Source organism: Culex pipiens, chromosome 2, assembly GCF_016801865.2.
Source record: "Culex pipiens pallens isolate TS chromosome 2, TS_CPP_V2, whole genome shotgun sequence".
Classification (NCBI taxonomy): domain Eukaryota; kingdom Metazoa; phylum Arthropoda; class Insecta; order Diptera; family Culicidae; genus Culex; species Culex pipiens.
In genome coordinates, this window is record NC_068938.1 from 37,256,008 (window position 1) to 37,275,251 (window position 19,244).

Consider the following 19,244-nt stretch of genomic DNA (forward strand, 5'->3'; position numbering starts at 1 on the left):
TTAGAGAAAAACGCCAACAAAGTTTGACAGCCCGCTTTGCGCATGGCAAAATTTTGAACTTAAATCGTCTCTTACTCAGTTTAGTCATGAAATATATATTCATGAAACTGTCAAGAGTGATTAAAAATCATGTTTAGAGTAGCTTTATCAAATAATCTGTAATATAAAATTTTGTGATTTTCTACATGTATGTAACCCCTTAATCAAATATGCTCAAATTTTCAGAATAACTTCTGGGACTACAGTGCTTGAAAATTCCGGTTGATGCGTTCGAAATTAAATACTTTTGTCTTTTTGATATATCCGTGAACCACGCTAGTTACATACATGTAAAAGTACAAAAATAAAAAAGGTTGAAATGAGCAAATACTTCATTTTTTAATCTGTTTTCAGGACATCAAACAATAAATTGTCATCAATTAAAAAAACAAATATGAAGACATTTGATTGCATCATTGCCGAGATAGACCTGTTTGAAGAAAGAAGTTTCAAAAAACGAGTGCCACGTTATCTCAACATTGATACGACCAAATCGACTCAAAATCCTGGTAAAACCTCATTAAACCGGTAATTTTTTTGATTTTTGTATCTTTCAAAATGTAAAATTTCAAAATCGGGTACGTCATGCACACGGGATATGTCTTGCGAGTCTTCACCCCAAATTTTAGCCAATTTAGTCCATCCCATCACGAGATATCTTTGGCACCCGTAAATCAACTCTGTGTTTAGAGAATTTATTATTGAAAATTGAATTGAAATTTTCTAAACTTTTAAGAGTTCTTCTTTTCAGTGCTTTTTAAAGATCGAAAATTGGTTGAAAAATTGATTTTAGCTAATTTTTAGATCGAAGCCCGCCGGGGTTGGGTTGTAGAAGGTTAAGAAATTATTTTGGAAACTTAGACAATTTGTTTTTTTTTTCTAGTCTGGCGCCAGTTGTTGACGCACTTTTCCAGGTGTTATGAATTGACGTAAATCTTAAAATTGTTGAGCGTACGTAAATAATAATCCGTAATTTATGTTTGAATAGTTGTGTTCTTTTGAAAACCCTGAAATAGGGGTTTCTGTTCTCCCTGCTTATAATGCAAATAAAAGATGTATAATAGGGTGTGTTATGATCGTGAACTTTTTTTCTAAATAACAATTTCTTCTAATTGATCCAGTGTTTCAACAGACTACACGGATAGAAATCCTGTAAGCAAATCCGGTAACTCTGTGTTGTTGAATTCGACAACATTGAAATGTTTCCAAAATCGTCAACACTTTTTTTTCGATTTCGTTGTAAATGTTTTCAAAACTGACAACATTGTTCCCAAAATCGAAAAAAATTACTATTTTTGGAAACATTTCAATATTGTTGAATTCAACAACATAGAGTTACCGGATTTGCTTACAGGATTTCTATCCGTGTACTGAAAACAACTGTTCCCTCCTTCGAAAACAAACAAGCGATTATTTCTGCCAAGTGTTTACCACCTGTAGTAACATATTTTTAAAAAACTGCTCCATTCTTGCACGTGCTCCCCACCCATCATATAGTGTAGTAACGAAACGGCGTACCGTCATCTGGGGTGAATCGGGACTACAGTCTGAATAGGGACAGCAGTGTTTAGAGCACTTAAAGGTTTCAAATTTGGAAATCGATGTAAACATTTTGTTGGTCTGAGTCTGTTCTATCCAAAACAAACCAGAAAAATACAAAACATGGTGTAAACTGATGTCCCAATTCAACCCAGCTGACGGTACTACTCTCGAGAGTGGGAAGTAAACATTCGAGTATACTCACGACACAAGGTTCTCCAGCGTGACAAACAGACGTTCTCGTTCGATTTCGTGCATGCGCTCGTACAGGTCGACCAGCTTCACGTTCCGGTAGCCGAGGATCTCACGCAGGAATATGCTGTAGATCCGGGAGATGACTTGATGGGTGTACCGGCGGCTCACCTGGATTGCGATCGAGTCGTTCTGGTTGCGGGACGCGAACCGGGGCAGAAGGTTCTCTGGAAAACGATAAAAGGGAGAGAGAAATATTGTGATTACCTGATTTACGACGTAATTCAACTGATTATTTCATTAAGTATAGTTTCAGTCACTTTGATATCGCTGGTTGAATTTTTGATGAAATTTATTTTGGGATCTGATACGGCATATATCTAATACGCAACAAGTGTTACACAAAATGGCGCTCCTAATTGCTCGGCGACCACATCTCTCTACTTGGGTAATATAAAAATAGGCTCGATCATGGCAATAAATTTTCGAATTCCTAATTAGCTCCCCCTCTCGTCGTCCCTCATTCATAATTCATGTTATCGAGCGAACACCGCACCGAATCACAGGTCCGCCAAAAGCTGCAATGTCTCGCAGGTCCGAAGGTCCACCAACGGCCCACCAACTTTGTATCGTCGTGGCCATCCCGTGCAAAGTTTTGAATAAAGTGGTGCGGACTTGAGAACCAACCATAACAAAATCTCCCGCGTGTCTCAGGCGAAGAGTCTGAGAAAGTTTTGCGCCGCAGCTCATTTCCGTGGGGTCGTCGTTTATTTACGTTTTCGACGGACGATCCAAATGAAAAACGTTGACCGTCGATCGTCTCACGCACGTAAACAACGCCCAAAAGTAGAGTGGTCCGAAACCGGCAGGTTTTCATTCACAAATTTGCACTTCCTCCTGCTGTGTTTAAGCCGCGGTTGGGCTTTGAGTTTTATTGCTGCCAAGAATGAACATTTTCGGTGTTCAATGTCATAATATTTGTGGTTGTAACCCGTTGGGTGAATGTGACTCCAGTGGAAATAACCTTTTTTAGCGAAAAAGAAACAACGCTTCCGGATGTCGGTCAATGACTTGGTTTTCAAAATAGCTTGTGGCTAGAAGCAATGATACGGGAAGAATATGATTTATGTGTCATAAAATAGATTTCCCTGTTTTTTTTCAATTTTAAATTTTATAATTTGCCCATTACTGTCTTATTTTTCTTCAAAATTCCTTCAGAACATTATTGGTAAGAAATAGATATCAAACTATTTTTTTCATTGATGCTATTTCATGGTTTCTAATGCCAATTTTATTTTTTTACTTGAATGAAAACGCATTAAGATCAATTAAAATTGTTTTAATTTTGTGAATCGCTGACTGGGAATCGACATAAAATTTTAAGAAAAAATACTTGACTTTCAACAAACTTTTGGTATTAGTGTTGTGATAATCAGGTTTTAGAGATTTTGTGATACTTGTTGATATATTGAAAAAATATTTTTTAAATCTAAATCCGATATTATTAGTTTCAAAAGCTAAAATTTTAGAGGTAATCTTGAAAAAAATAATAAATGCCGAGAATACAAGAATAGCGAAAAATATACTTAAAACTCAAATAATAAAGAGGTGAACTGGGACAGCCTGATAATTTACTAATTATTCGAACTCAATATCAACAAAAGTTTCATATAATTTCAATTGTCACAGAAACTAAATAGTTTGTTGGAAAAACATTCTGAGAAGCAATAAGATTTAGGAATAAAATAGTAAAATTCTGATAGTCTTTCAGATATCCGAGCACAAATCAAATTTCGATTTCAAAACTTTTTTAAAATCTTTTATGACTGAAAGCTGGTAGATATCTGCTAGTTAATTTTATAATAGTTTGATCAGTGCTGCCTATTATCCGGAGTCCCAGTTCTAGCATGATTCTAGCAAGGTTGAACGTACGAGGCAGTTTTTATCTTGATACGAGAACCTTCCTCCCTTTTGCACCAATAATATTGGCGGAGTCTATAAGTGTATTCAGGAAAACTTTACCTCCCCCCAGCTATGTCGTGATTCAAAGCCATTGTCGACTCTCCTCTCTCTTCCTTCCAATCAGGGTTTTCTATTTCCACCAAGCCGCACGACAACCCTTTTGCTGTTTGGTTTTTAGCCGCTCTCGCGTTTCTGGACACTTCCCTCCACTTTACTTCAAGTAGGAGGTCGGCAACGGTGTGAGTATCAGGTCTCCCCGGGTTGTTTCGAGCTGCCCGAGCTTGTCGATCTCATTTTAACCGTTTCTGTTAATTAATGTTATTAATGTTGACGTTTTGTGGCGTGCTAAAATACACCAACGTGAACGCATTTTCGACAAAACAAGTTTTGGTCTGTGTGTGTTTATTTTTTCTTTCAAAGTTGGCGTGCTGTGTGTTGGTTCCAAGGAACGGTAAAAACAATGAAAGGTCAACGGTGATGATTTAGAGCTGGTGCTATAATTTGAAGTTTATTAGATTTATTATCTTTATTATGCTTGGAAGGAACTTTTCAAGCCAACTCAAGTTATGCCTTCCCCACATTTATGAAGTAATTTTATCCAAAACAGCAACACTCACCTAGTCGTAACCGGCTCCGTGGATTAATGGTTACGGCTTCTGCCTCACAAGCAGAAGGTTCAGGGATCAAATCCCGGTCGGTGCCTTTGAAATTTGGAATCAGTAATTTGAACTTTGAATATGAACAAAAACGAAAATGAATCAGGTGGGATTCGAACTCACACCTCTGGATTGGTGGTCTGGGACGCTAAGCAGTCGGCCATCAGAAGATTTACACTCTAGCAGTGAATTGATCCGTAGTGTTGAAACATGCTATCTTCTCATATTAAATACGCGCTGATCCCTGATTTGCCTGAGGGGATTGGAAGTCTAAATAAAGATCGAGATTCCTTCAGATGCTTGCTTCTATGTTTAGGCGGGGCCGAACAATGCCCAGCGACCTCGGAATTGGACCGCAAGGAGCTCTGTCATTCTGAAATGGGCCGTTGGAAGCAGCGCGAGGGCTATCACCACCTAATACCCGGGACTGAAATAAAGTTGTATCAGCAGCCGGCATATACAAAGTCTGATACAAATTATTCTTTCCCATAATATCGCTACCGGTTAGCGGGTATTGGATTGGACACACACACACACACAAACAGCAACACTCACCTAGTCAATATTCTATCAATGTAACTTTACCACTCATGCCTTTTCATTCAAAAACATACGATAGTTGCTTAAAAATTTAGGTAATTTAGGCATTTTGCTGAAAAAAAAATCTTCCAACAAATTTTGTCTTGTTTAACACTCAAACGCTCGGGTAGTTATTTGACCCTATTTTTTTTTCTTAAAAATCTTAGGCTGGTACAAATTTATTTTAAATGTTAGTAAACCCCCTTCAAATTTGGCCCGAAAAAACAGACGGAGAAAATATTTTTTTTAAACTTCAAAATTTTGATGTAAATTTAAGTGCTTTGCGTTTAGAATCATTTATAGCATGTTTGGGTGGATTTAAAAATCATTTTAATTTTTGAAAATTTTAGATGTATCGCAAAAAGCTTTTTTTTCGCGTAAAATGTTTGTTTTCGTCAAATCTTATTTTTTTTGAAAACTAATGGTTGCAAAACAACTAAACTGGTGTAAAATGCATTTTAAAACACTTTTAGCATTCAAATGTTGAGACTATGGCTTGTTATTTAAATTTTTATATTTTTTATTTTTATATAGACAAATCTAGATTTTTTGCAACCGGAAGAATCCATGTTGGTCAATTCTACCGAAAGTTTTAGATTAAAAAAATCGGGGTCAAATGACTACCCGAGCGTTTGAGTGATAACCTTCCTCATTTTTAATTTCAGGAAATCAATATATTCTATTCCTATAATTTTGGGTTACCACAAAAAATTTAAAATTGTGACAAAAATTGTGTTTTCAAAGACATACTTGGAAATGCATTGTGGCTCAAGCTAATTGTTTTTTAACGAATTACCCGTATTAAATTTCGTATTTCATAATATTTAGCCATTCCTTAAACTGAATCGATACAAACTGGAAGGCTCCGTGGTACAGTCCCAACGTTGCTATGAGCCTTGGGTACGATTCCCACCTTATTTCCTGGAAATTTTAGTTCAATGTTTGCCCTTTTTATTACTGATGATGTGGTTGTCTTGTTATAACTGTCGAAAACATTTATTTTAAATCAAATTTAAAAAATCGAAAATAGAATACAAATAGAAAATACAATATTTTCAATAACGATTGGGTCATACAAATTTCTGCATTTTCGTATGACTCAATCTCAACCCCAGACCCAATGTCACCTTTGATGACGGTAATACAAATAGGACTAACAGTTATAACAAACCTATTTTCATGATAAAAGTCTGATTATTGAATCAGCCTAAACTTACTTTAAACCAACGATGGCGCAAGGCGAAGGAGCGTTATATGGAGGTTTTTTTCGCAAAGTGAGTGGCGAAGGTAAACGAAGTTGTATAAAACTATGGCTCGTTTATAAAACAAGCTTTTATTGTACTAAAGTTGTATAAAGAAAAAAAATCGTTCCAAACCAATCCGCTGGATGACGAATTTCCAAAGCTGCGCGTGAAGGCAATTCTCAGCCAATTTTGGCCACTTTTGAAAGCATCCGGCTACCGGTCATAAAAACGTCTCCGTAGCCACTTTTAAATCACAAAAATCGTTGGATACTTCGATTCCGATGTTTGGCCCGATATCTTCCACGGATGGACACTATTTGGGGCACCAACACCACCACCACCACCATCAGCAGGGGCCACGATTGATCTGAGCCGAGAAATATTTCGATGATGTTTTGGGTTTGCTGCGACACCAGTCTAAAATTGTTTTTATTGCGACTGGCGGCGGCAGGCAGGCCACGAAACACACAACCAACGCAATCGGCTACCAGCACAAACGCTCGGACGACGAGATTTATTAGCATGGGTTGGGTTTTTTAGAATTGGCCACTTTTTTCCCCCCTTCCACCAGAAGTGTGTGTGTGGCTGTGTGTGATATATGCTGCCGTTTTGACGCGACAAAACAACAATCGACACGCATGTGTTTGTGTGCTGTCGGATTTTCAAAAAAAAAAACGTTCTGGGCAGATTCTGGGACATATTCATATCATCAGCATAAATGGGCCAAGTGCGCGGAAATTAAATTCTACCGACATCGCCCCATCGTCGTAATTTCTTTTGGAGGCAAGCCGTTTATCTTTTATGATAATAAGCTGTTGAAATTAGCCATATCCGGACGACTACGGTGGGGGGATTTGTAACTAACCGAAATAAAGGAGCAAATGTGCTGTGTTAACGGTTTTTAGGTTAGCTTGTAATCTGCCCATGATCGCATAAATGTCCCATATGCAAAAACAGCAATCTGAGAAAAACGCATTTGAAGTTTGTCCCACACATAAGGCTACGTGTTAAGTTTTCACGAAAAAACTGAATTTCCTCCTGATTTCTAGACCAAAGTACTGGATGTTATAGGCGCTTTAGAAAGAGCACACGATTTTGAACCAAACTGAATCAATAACTCAAAAGTGATGAAAATGCATATGGGACATTTATGCGATCATGGGCAGTAATCTGCTCTAATCCTTCTTTAGGGTTTTGGTAAGCTCCAGTCGGGTCCAAATGAGATAATAGGAAGAAATGTCAAATGACTGATAACTTGAGGGTATATGGAAATACAGCATTGAACTCAACAACAACCATCAACTCTAGAATTTTGTTTAAAAAAAAAGGTCCAATAAACTTTTATTTTTTGCTTTTTGGATGTTTTTGAAACAACTTTGAGTCAGAGGTGGTATTCATAAACACTCAAAAAGCAAAAAAAAAATGTATATTGATCCTTTAAAAACTCCAGAATTGACAACAAAATATTTTATCATTTTCTTCAAAACATATATTTTGAAGAAGTTTAAAAAAATTGTAGCACACCACCACAAAATAATCGAAAAAAATAGATTGGGTTATTCTTTACCAACTCACACGAAATCGGTAATTTTTTCATTATGAACAAAATTTTTCATTTTAAAATAGCGTTTTTTCTAACTTTGCAGAGTTATTTTTAAGAATGTAATAATGTTCTACAAAGTTGTAGAGCAGACAATTACAAAAAAAAAACATAAGGGGTTTGCTTGTAATCATCATGAGTTATCGCGATTTTACGAAAAAAAGTTACTTTTTGCGTTTCTCTTCGTTTCGTCGTTCGTGTCTGTCGAGGTTGACGATGAACTGCCATGATCGAAACAACCAACTTTTTCAAAACTTTTTTGAAACGGCGACGTTTTCAACGTTCCAAAAGAAAAGTGATTTATGTGGCTGTTAATGAAAAATACTAAGACATTTTAAAAATATGAATACACTAATAGAGATTAAAAGAAAACTTAGTTTGAGGGTCTCTGGACCGAATAGCTCGCAGCTAATCCTATTTTCTCTATAATTTTTCAGGATTTTTTACTTAACATATAGAAAAAAAATCGTGAATGTACAAGCTTCTCCATCGAAATTAGCTACCAGTACACCGTATACCGAATTCGAGCTCTTTGGTCCCGAGACCTTCAAATAAGAAAATAAGGTTTTCATTTGATATGTAACTGAATTCAGCTATGTTTTTAAATGCCACAGTATTTTTCATTAGAGGCCCAACTAACCACATTTTTTTTATATATATAGCGTGGCGAGCTGAAATTGGTTTGGGTAATTCTCTACCAACTCACACGAAATCGGGAAAAGTTGCCCCGACCCCTCTTCGATTTGCGTGACACTTTGTCCTAAGGGGTAACTTTTGTCCCTGATCATGAATCCGAGGTCCGTTTTTAGATATCTCGAGACGGAGGGGCGGTACGACCCCTTCCATTTTTGAACATGCGAAAAAAGAGGTGTTTTTCAATAATTTGCAGCCTGAAACGGTGATGAGATAGAAATTTGGTGTCAAAAGGACTTTTATGTAAAATTAGACGCCCGATTTGATGGCGTACTCAGAATTCTGAAAAAACGTATTTTTCATCGAAAAAAACACTAAAAAAGTTTTAAAAATTCTCCCATTTTCCGTTACTCGACTGTTAAAATTTTTGGAACATGTCATTTTATGGGAAATACAATGTATTTTTCGAAACACACCACCTTTTTTCGCATGTTCAAAAATGGAAGGGGTCGTACCGCCCCTCCGTCACGAGATATCAAAAAACGGACCTCGGATTCGTGATCAGGGGCAAAAGTTAGGACAAAGTTTCACGCAAATCGAAGAGGGGTCGGGGCAACTGCTGTGTGAGTTGGCGGAGAATTACCCGTTTATTAAATTTTCAGTTTAATATCTGTTAAAGAAAGCCTTTTGTGTATCATACAGCGAAGCAAAAAATCAAGTCTACAATGTTGCAAGCTCTTCTAAATTTATAATTAAAACTTTCTCGCGGCTCATAAAACTACAGACTGTTTATAAATTGTCAGTTTATTGAAATCTGCCCATTAAGTGACATTTGCTCGTAGCACAACGCACAACTGGGTAGGCAGGCCGTTTAGTTATGACGCATCGATTTTAATCATAATATACGCACAACTGGGAAGCGACAGCGTAGATAAGAAGCAGAGACCTCTCCAGCAACAACACTTGCTACTACGCATCGCTCGTTGCGCATTCTCTAACGATTTATTCTGTTTGGTCGTTCCGTGCTTGCTGGCTGGCTGGTGCGTATGCTGACAGCTTCTAGTGCCGTGTGAGCCTTCCGCCGACTGTGGTTGGAAGCTGCTTCTGGTGGTGAATCAGTGCCCGAGTGTTGTTTAGTTCACACATTCGTGCCAATCTGCGAGTGTCCGCAATTTGGTACCCTTTGATGTGCACTCGGACACTGTATGAAGAACAACAAAATAAAACTATAAACTTTATAGTAATAACTTCAAAATTGCTAATACAAATAGAGGACGTCGGTTAAAAAAAGCCATAATTAAAATAGATTTTTTACTGTGATTCTATAAGTGCTGAGATTACATTATACATTCATACATTACTGTAAGCTACAAGAATTTAGTGTTACGTTTTAACCCTTATCCTTGTTCGAGCTTGTTCATAAGTTGGCTTAGTGATTTTTCACGTTCAAAATTTACAATTTTCTCGATGATTATAGCATAATCGATTTATAAAACAACAAATTACAAAATTATAAAGCACAAATGTTTCCTCTGATTTACTTCTGTTGTATCTATTTAACATTTTATTGAATCTTACCCAAAACAAGATCAACAGTATTTTCTAGCCAAAATGATTATCCAAAGTTCTATTATCCGAAGGTTTGTGTTGAACTTCGGATAACCGAATTACGAAAAAAAATCGTATTTTTTATTTTCTTACTTTTAACATCAAATTCGAGTTCTGCGACCCTATTTGAGTAAAATTTGAATGGTTTGTTGTGTCTTAATTTGAAAAATGCATTTTTTTTAATATTTGATCACCGCCATTTTGGCCGCCATCATGGATTTAAAAATTCTAAATCACCTTAGAGTAGTTTAGAGGTCATTCTAAAGTTCAACAATCAAAAATTAAGACAGCGAAAAAAAAGTTTTATTCGTGATTCGATTATCCGAAATGAAATTTTGCCATGGCCTTCGAATAATCGAGTCTGAGCCGTATAATACCCGTCAATTATTTTCAAAAGTTTTCATCTTTCCCTTTCAAGAGTTTAATTTGAAAATCAAGAAGCAGAATGTTATTTGTAACAACGGAATCGACGTAACACCTTATAATGTGGCCCTCTTAAACCTTACGGTTTCGTCTACGGATCCACAGGCGTGTATCGTTCTTTTTGCGACAAGACGCCGCCTCCCGGGTCTCCTAAGTGTGAAGGTATGGCACGGGGAGAGGGCACCGAATACCTATATTAACACTTAGATTTTTTTGCGTCCAGTGCGCGGTCCGATTGATCCACACAGGCAGGCAGGCAGTAACAATATCTGGGTAATTCTCCGCCAACTCACACAGCAGTTGTCCCGACCCCTCTTCGATTTGCGTGAAACTTTGTCCTAAGGGGTAACTTTTGTCCCTGATCACGAATCCGAGGTTCGTTTTTTGATATCTCGTGACGGAGGGGCGGCAGACCCCTTTCATATTTGAACATGCGAAAAAAAGAGGTGTTTTTCAATAATTTGCAGCTTGAAACGGTGATGAGATAGACATTTGGTACCAAAGGGACTTTTATGTAAAATTAGACGCCCGATTTGATGGCGTACTCAGAATTTCAAAAAAACGAAAAAAACGGAATTTTCATCGAAAAAAACACTAAAAAAGTTTTAAAAACTGTGCCATTTCCCGTTACTCGACTGCAATTTTTTTTGGAACATGTCATTTTATGGGAAATTTAATGTTCTTTTCGAATCTACATTGACCCAGAACGGTCATTTTGTCATTTAGAACAAAATTTTTCATTTTAAAATTTCGTGTTTTTCTAACTTTGCAGGGTTATTTTTTAGTGTATAATAATGTTCTACAAAGTTATAGAGCAGACAATTATAAAAATTTTGATATATAAACATAAGGGGTTTCCTTATAAACATCACGAGTTATCGCGATTTTACGAAAAAAAAGTTTTGAAAAAATTACTTTTTGCGTTTCTTTTTGTTTCGTCGTCGGTGTCTGTCGCGGGTGACCATGAACGGCCATGACCGACGACGACCAACACGAATCAATATCATTACTTTGCATGTTGTGACAAATCGATGGATCCGATCTGATTTTATTTTCCCTTCACGGGAAGAACATTGAAATTCGACTTGTCTTACTTGTTTAACAACCCTTGCTCAAACTGTAATCCCCAATTAAATTGAATTTTAAAAATTCATGTAAAAGGGACTGCTGTTGTGTGAAGGTGTGTTTCACTCTACCAAAAAGAGCAAATTTACAGTGTGAAAGATGAAGATAATGAAGAAGTCTCACGCCAGGTATTGCTGCTCGCCGAACAACGCTTAATTGCATGTCGCTAATTTGTTGAACACTGGCTTTCGTGTTCAAAACCATGTGCTGGGCACTTGAGCAAATTTTTAATTCGGTGTGGTTTGCTTTCTAAACTAATAAAGCTATATTTTACGGCTTCGTAACAAATCAATCAACGTTCGCTTCCCATCATAAATTCTCCACGGCGGCGCACGGTATGGATGATTTTTAAGTTTTAAGTGCCGAATTTCCTACACCTCACTCAAGTATATAAACTGTCGGGCCAAATCAGTGTTTTAAGCATTTAACGGTGAGCTATCAAAATCAAGCGAACAGAAAAAAAAGTTAAGGTTCCAAGCCATTCCTGGAAGGTTTGAAAAAAGAAAAAATCGTGCGATCACAACGATTGGGTTCCCCGCGATTGGCCAGCATTTCATCACAAGCAACACAGCCGATCGTTACCCGAGTGCTATCTTAGAACATCCGTCTTTTTGAATGTAATCATTTATTTAAATTTGAATGAGATATCAAAACAAATCATGATTAATCGTTGCACTTTGATTCGTTATGTAAGCTGTCTTTACTAGTCTTATCGATTGAGTTGAATTTTGGAAGGTTGAAAATTTGGTTGGTTCATTTCTTGTTTGAGTTTCCATCCAAATTACCATCATTTTTTTCTGTCTGCAATTCTAATTACATTAATGAAAATGTAATATTTATGACCGACTCTGGCTCTGATGGCTTAGCGACTCCGACTCCAACTCTCCAAAAAGTTTCGAAATTTCAAAATAATCAAAACTTAACTCTAGCTTTTCAAGTTCTGCCGATTCCTAGTCTCAACGAAACTACCACCAACTTCACAGCCCTGGCCACATGTACCAACACGGCACACGACCGATGATGTTACTGTTAATGGTCGTATGGACCTTTCGGTTTTCGGTGCCCAACGGAACGGAAAACGATTGCACTGATTTCCCGCAAAAGCTTTTCGTTGCTAATCGCGCTACACGGGTCGGCGGATTATGTGGTGTCCACGGTCGAACAACAGCTTTCAAGCAGCGGAGAGTCGTGGTGTGGCGTTTGTTGACTTTGACCGCTCCTCCGCGGGCATCAGGATTCATTGACCGAAGACGAAAGAATCCCGCTGCTGCCCTTCCGCGCGAGGGAAACCGGTTCTGCTTTGTGTTCTGATCGCCTGTTTTGGAGAGAGGGGCGCTCTGTGTGTTGTTTTGACGCTGAATTTTTGATAATATGTATGCTCAACGGTTTGATTATATTATACAGTCTGAAAGTATAACTAACCTTAAATGTGTTGCATATATTAGCTAGGGGAGGGGAAACCTGCCCAACATGTTTCCAAGATGTGGGTTTGATAACAGGTGGAGTAGTTCGCGAATAGCACCTAGCTGTGATTTATATTTATCATAAAAACAAGTTAGCATAAATGTTTTTTGCGAAAAAAACTGAAAAAGTAAGAGGGTTTGTCTTAAGAGGTTGCTTTTATAACAGTATTCTACGGATAAATTAAGTGAGTGGTGCTAAAAAGTCGAATTTATAACTCTCCAAAAAAATATATGGTTTGACCACCAATTGACATTTATTTTTTCGTGTTCGGAAGGTCATTTAAAATACATTTTGTTAGCGAATACTTTGATTGCTGCAACAATGCTATGTAATCTCAAGGCAATGAAATTGAAATGCAATCAACAAATCCTCGTGGCACAGCGGTTAAGATTTATACTCTCATCTAAAGTACTCCGGTTCGAATTTCGGTTTAAAAATCAAATTATTCGCTCTACAGCACTGCCTTGGCGTTCTCGATTGCGAGATTCCTACTCGAAACTAAGTGTCCGAAGGCTTGATTGTTGAGGCAATTGCAAACCTCTTTTTACACCTTAGCTTCCATCCACCCCGGGATTCAAACTGACGACCTTTGAATTGTTAGTCCAACTGCCTACCAGCGACTCCACCGAGACAGGACCCAGGGAGACCACTCCTACACCTGGACTGAGCTAACAACCTAACCTCTAGGTTAGTCCGGGGCCAACATTTACTTTGCATGCCACCGGGACCGTCTGGGATCGAACCCAGGCCGACTGGGTGAGAGGAAACCACGCTTACCCCCACACCACGTCCCGGCTGGAATTTCGGTTTAAGCAACTTCTTATTTTTATGAGTTTAAAATATAATTACTGTAAATTTGGTGAGACCGAAGTCTCATCGGAGCGTCGTTTTCTGACATCAAGCGGTAGAACCTCTGACTAAATTGGTAGTGGCAGCTCGAGTTTGGACGCTTAGTTTGACTTTTTTCCCTTCACTTTTATAATTTCGATATCCACCTATCATAAATTAGTTAATTTTTTATTGTTATTTAGGCCGTTGCAAATATTTTTTGAAGTTTATGTCCCTCGGCTCTGACCAAAGTCGAGGGGGGGGGGGGGGGGCAAAAAAATAAAAAAATAAAAAAAATTAAATTACAAGCCTAGGTTTCAACATTTGGATGAAAAAAGTGTTTTAAAATGCATTTTACAGTTGCTTTCCAATCATTAGTTTTGAAAATATCGAGGTATTGACGGAATTTTTTTTTTTTTCACAAAAAAAAACTTTTCGTGGGAGTACATTGGTATTTCATGAAAATTTAAAATGTTTTCAAAGGAGTTCAAACATGCTGAATATGATTATAAACGCGGGAAAATGCATTTTAACTGGTTTTCAGTTGATTAAACTTAAATTTTCATTAAAATTTTGAAGTTTTTCGAAAAAAATATTTGTTTTGCCCCCTGATTATTCAGACCAACTTTGAAGGGGGGGGGGGGGGTGCAACGGCCTTAATGCCTAATCAACACTCTACAAGCGTTTGCTTATAAGGCTTTCTAGACCCAGTGAAAAAACATAAGTCCTTGTGTAGAATGGTCTTGCTTACAATATTTGATGAGCAAATTTGTATTTCTTGGAAAAATAAAAACACCAGTTTTTATATCCTTAGATTTCATCCATGAAAGTGTTTAAAAACACAGCTTATAAAAACTTAAAATTCAAAAATATATATAGAAAGCAAGAATATGGGTTCATGGTTTTATACATGTTTAACATGAACAAATCAGATGATTAAATTTGATATTTTTTTCTAGAGTTGTATATTGCATTTCTCTGAACAGGCTTTTTGAAGATAATATTTATATTTTTTTTGTTAAGGCCGTTGCAAACAGGCCCCCCTTCAAAATTGGTCAGAAAAATCAGGGAGCAAAAAAATATTTTTTCAAAAAAATATCAAAATTTCAATGGAAATAGAAGTCTAATCAACTGAGAACAATCTAAAATCCCTATTTTGCGTTGATAATCATATTCAACATGTTTGGACTCGTTTAAAAATATTTTGAACTTTTATGAAATTACACCGCAAAAACTTTTTTTTCTCGCAAAAATAAAATTTTCGTCAGTACTTAGAAATTTTGGAAATCAATGATTGCAAAACAACTGGACAAGTGTATGATGCATTTTAAAACACTTTTTTCATTCAAATGTTGACACTGTGGCCTTTAATTTAAATTTTTAACTTTTTTATTTCTGTTTTTCTTCCTGTTGCTTGAATCATGGACAGTTCTTATTTTTTCTATTCTAATGAGCTGTTTTAGTTCTTTCAAAATCAGTAGTCCTTGAGTATTAGAATTATTCAATGAGCTGTTTATTCTTATTTTTGTTAGTTTGAGTATTTTTTAAAATATAAACAAATAATTGAAAATAATTTAAAATTTAAATTTCTGTAAAACCTGAGCAACTTTTGAAGCAATATATTTGTGATGTTTTGCATGAATTAGTTTTTTGTACACCATTTTAAACAAAAAAAAACTGGATACTTTTGCAATTTTTAATCATTAATAGAATAACTTATGAAAAATAACCGTGTTTTTCAAAAGTATTTTCTGTGACTTTTTGTTTTCTTTCAAACAACACAAATGTCTATAACATTTTTAAATTTTTGTATTTTTTTTTCTAACAAATTTTTTAGTCAACATTGATGTCTAAGGCTGATTTAAAAATTAAAATACTTGTTTGTGCTACGTACAGGAACAGATTATTTCACAAATACATTTCTTTTGTTTTGTATTTGATTTTTTTTTTAAATTAACTGCTGATGAAATATGGATTGAAAATGCCTTAAAAGTTTTTGTAAATTATGAACAGAAAAAAAGTTTTGTTCTGAAAAATTACATTTCTTTGCTCAAATTAGTTGAAAATTAAAGGGGAGGAATAAAGTTCTTCAAAATTAGTCAAGAGGAAATGGATCGAAAAACGTTGAGAACCACTGGTTTAAACTATATTTGGTATGTGGGTGATTCTCCGCCAACTCACACAGCAGTGGCCCCGACCCCTCTTCGATTTGCGTGAAACTTTGTCCTAAGGGGTAACTTTTGTCCCTGATCACGAATCCGAGGTCCGTTTTTTGATATCTCGTGACGGAGGGGCGGTACGACCCCTTCCATTTTTGAACATGCGAAAAAATAGGTGTTTTTCAATAATTTGCAGCCTGAAACGGTGATGAGATAAAAATTTGGTGTCAAAGGGACTTTTATGTAGAATTAGACGCCCAATTTGATGGCGTACTCAGAATTCCGGAAAAACGTATTTTTCATAAAAAAATCACTTAAAAACTTTAAAAACTCTGTCATTTTCCGTAACTCGACTGTAATTTTTTTTGGAACATGTCATTTTATGGGAAATTTAATGTTCTTTTCGAATCTACATTGACCCAGAAGGGTCAATTTTTTCATTTAGAACAATTTTTTTCATTTTGAAATTTCGTGATTTTCTAACATTGCAGGGTTATTTTTTAGAGTGTAACAATGTTGTACAAAGTTGTAGAGCAGACAATTACAAAAATTTTGATATGTAAACATAAGGGGTTTGCTAGTAAACATCACGAGTTATCGCGATTTTACGAAAAAAAGTTTTGAAAAAGTTAATCGTGGGTGATCATGGCCGTTCATGGCATGGTAACCAGGTCTGAACAGAAAAAAATCTGGCAAAAAATCTGGAAAAAATCTGGCAAGCCACTTTTCTCAAGGTAATAAGCAATTTTGTGTTCAAAACCAGTGTATTTTCACTTTTTATACATTATAGATTCACAAAATTAACAAAATACATCAATAAAACAATGTATGGAAGAAACAGAAAATTATTTTTTTCAAATTGGCACTCAAAAAATCTGGCAATGCCAGATTGATCTGGCAACCTGGCACCCCTGGTTTATGGTCACCCGCGACAGACACGGACGACGAAACAAAGAGAAACGCAAAAAGTAACTTTTTCAAAAAAATTTTCGTAAAATCGCGATAACTCGTGCTGTTTATAAGCAAACCCCTTATGCTCACATATCATTTTTTTTGTAATTGTCTGCTCTACAACTTTGTACAACATTATTACACTCTAAAAAATAACCCTGCAAAGTTAGAAAAAACACGAAATTTTAAAATGAAAAATTTTGTTCTAAATGAAAAAATGACCCTTCTGGGTCAATGTAGAATCGAAAACAACATTAAATTTCCCTTAAAATGACATGTTCCAAAAAAAATTACAATTAAGTTACCGAAAATGGCAGAGTTTTTAAAACTTTTTTAGTGTTTTTTTCGATGAAAAATACGTCTTTTCGGAATTCTGAGTACGCCATCTAATCGGGCGTACAATTTTACATAAAAGTCCTTAAAAATAATAAAAATAACTATACCTCAGCAATGATACATCCAAATATCTTCATACTTATTTTGTTAATAGATGAAAATGTATATTTTAATACCCTGCAAAAAGAATTTAAAAAATTAAAGTTTGTGCTCATACCAACCTCGGACATTTTTGACGATTTACATGTGTGTAACCCCTTAATGAAAAACACCTATTTTTCGCATGTTCAAAAATGGAAGGGGTCGTACCGCCTCTCCGTCACGAGATATTAAAAAATAGACCTCGGATTCGTGATCAGGGACAAAAGTTACCCCTTAGGACAAAGTTTCACGAAAATCGAAGAGGGGTCGGGGCAACTTTTCCCGATTTCGTGTGGGTGGTAGAGAATTACCCAGGTGGGTAAATCAATCGGACTTCAAACACCATGCGTCTCCATGAATTTGTATTCTTTCAGTGTTATGGAGTTTAATGGTGTTCTAAATTAGTTTTGGTGAAACTAAACTGTTCAAAAAGAATTAAATGTTTAACAGGTTTGTTTAAGTAATACACAACTTTCTAAAATAAAAAAAAAACTTTCAAAATAAGGAGCCATAAAACAGTTACGACCAGGGCATTTTTTCGACGAAATGATATTGTGAAAATATCATTAAAAGGATTAATCACTTTTACTGATTGAAACCCTACCCGACAAACGCTCACTGACAGATTTAAGCTTCAGGTCGGCCCTCGGGCTCATTCGCGAAAGCAAAATATTATTGTTATTGCCAGCGCCGTGATATATTGCACACCGTACACACTGCAATCCGTTTCTCTATTTGCTTTTTGACCTTATTACTCGCGCACGTGCGAAAAGTGGGTCCATATATTAAACTCACAAACGGAGGAGCATCGGTGCTAGAAGGAGTCGTGGAGTGGATGGCTATAAAATTTTAGTAGCTTTTCCTCGATAGTTTTGCATACATTGTAACCGTTTCTGGGCGTATCGTTTTCGGTGACGAACTCTACGGTTCTGATTTAATAGAAACGGAAATTGGGAAGCCAAGTTACATTTTTATTTTTATTTACTTTAGGATAAAATAACAGCCCTGTTGAAAAAAAGAACCAAAAAACATCCATGCGAAAACATAGAACAGTTTCGCTGTGCTAAATTTACAAACTTTGGACACACTTGTTCACTTTTCAAAACATGTTTTATTTTTTCTCAAATTTATAACAAAAAACTTGGGGCATTTGAGAGAACAAGGATGACGAAACGATTACGCCATTGATTTGCAAAATAGCTGACAAGAGATGTCAAAAACTCGTTCATCACTTAATGTCAGGGAAGTTTAGTTTGGGTGTAGGCAAAGTAAGAAATGCTTCAAGATTTTAAGATCAGAGTCAATTAAAATTCCATCTTGAAGAACTTGACATAATAATTCATCATTCTGATGATGACACACCTTGAACGGCTTGAAATAAACTACATCAGCTGATCGATTGAAAGTACATCGAACATCAAAATCATTGCAAAAAGTGAAAGGCTCCCTGTTCTGTCGACGTGCTCGACTTGTTACGTTCGAAGGCCACCACGCGATGACGGCTTACCTTTCATCGATGCCGGGAAGCAATCGTACTCGTACTGCTCGGACAACGGCCCTGTGCCGAGCGTCTCAGGGAGCATGTAAGCCGCGGTGCTAGTTGACATTTTCAGCAACAACAGGATGAACAGCACCCACCGCACGGATCTCAGCCGTACGAACTTGGGGTTAACAGCCATTTTGTCAAACCTGTAAAGGTAAAAGAAAAAATGTGTTAATTGAACGTATTTGTCACCGTGCGCTAAAAGTTTGCTTTTTTGGGCAT

General features: G+C 36.4%; 1 protein-coding gene across 1 annotated transcript in view; it reads right to left on the reverse strand.

The window, feature by feature from the left end:
• Positions 1–19,244, reverse strand: part of LOC120412805 (uncharacterized) — a 46,829-nt gene that overhangs the window by 13,845 nt on the left and 13,740 nt on the right. Inside the window, exons 2-3 of the mRNA XM_039573405.2 lie at positions 18,987–19,168; positions 1,784–1,997 (exon numbers count right to left, since the gene is read on the reverse strand). Coding sequence (XP_039429339.1) covers positions 1,784–1,997; positions 18,987–19,158 — 386 coding nt within the window. The 5' untranslated portion in view covers positions 19,159–19,168. The remainder of the gene's footprint in view (positions 1–1,783; positions 1,998–18,986; positions 19,169–19,244) is intronic.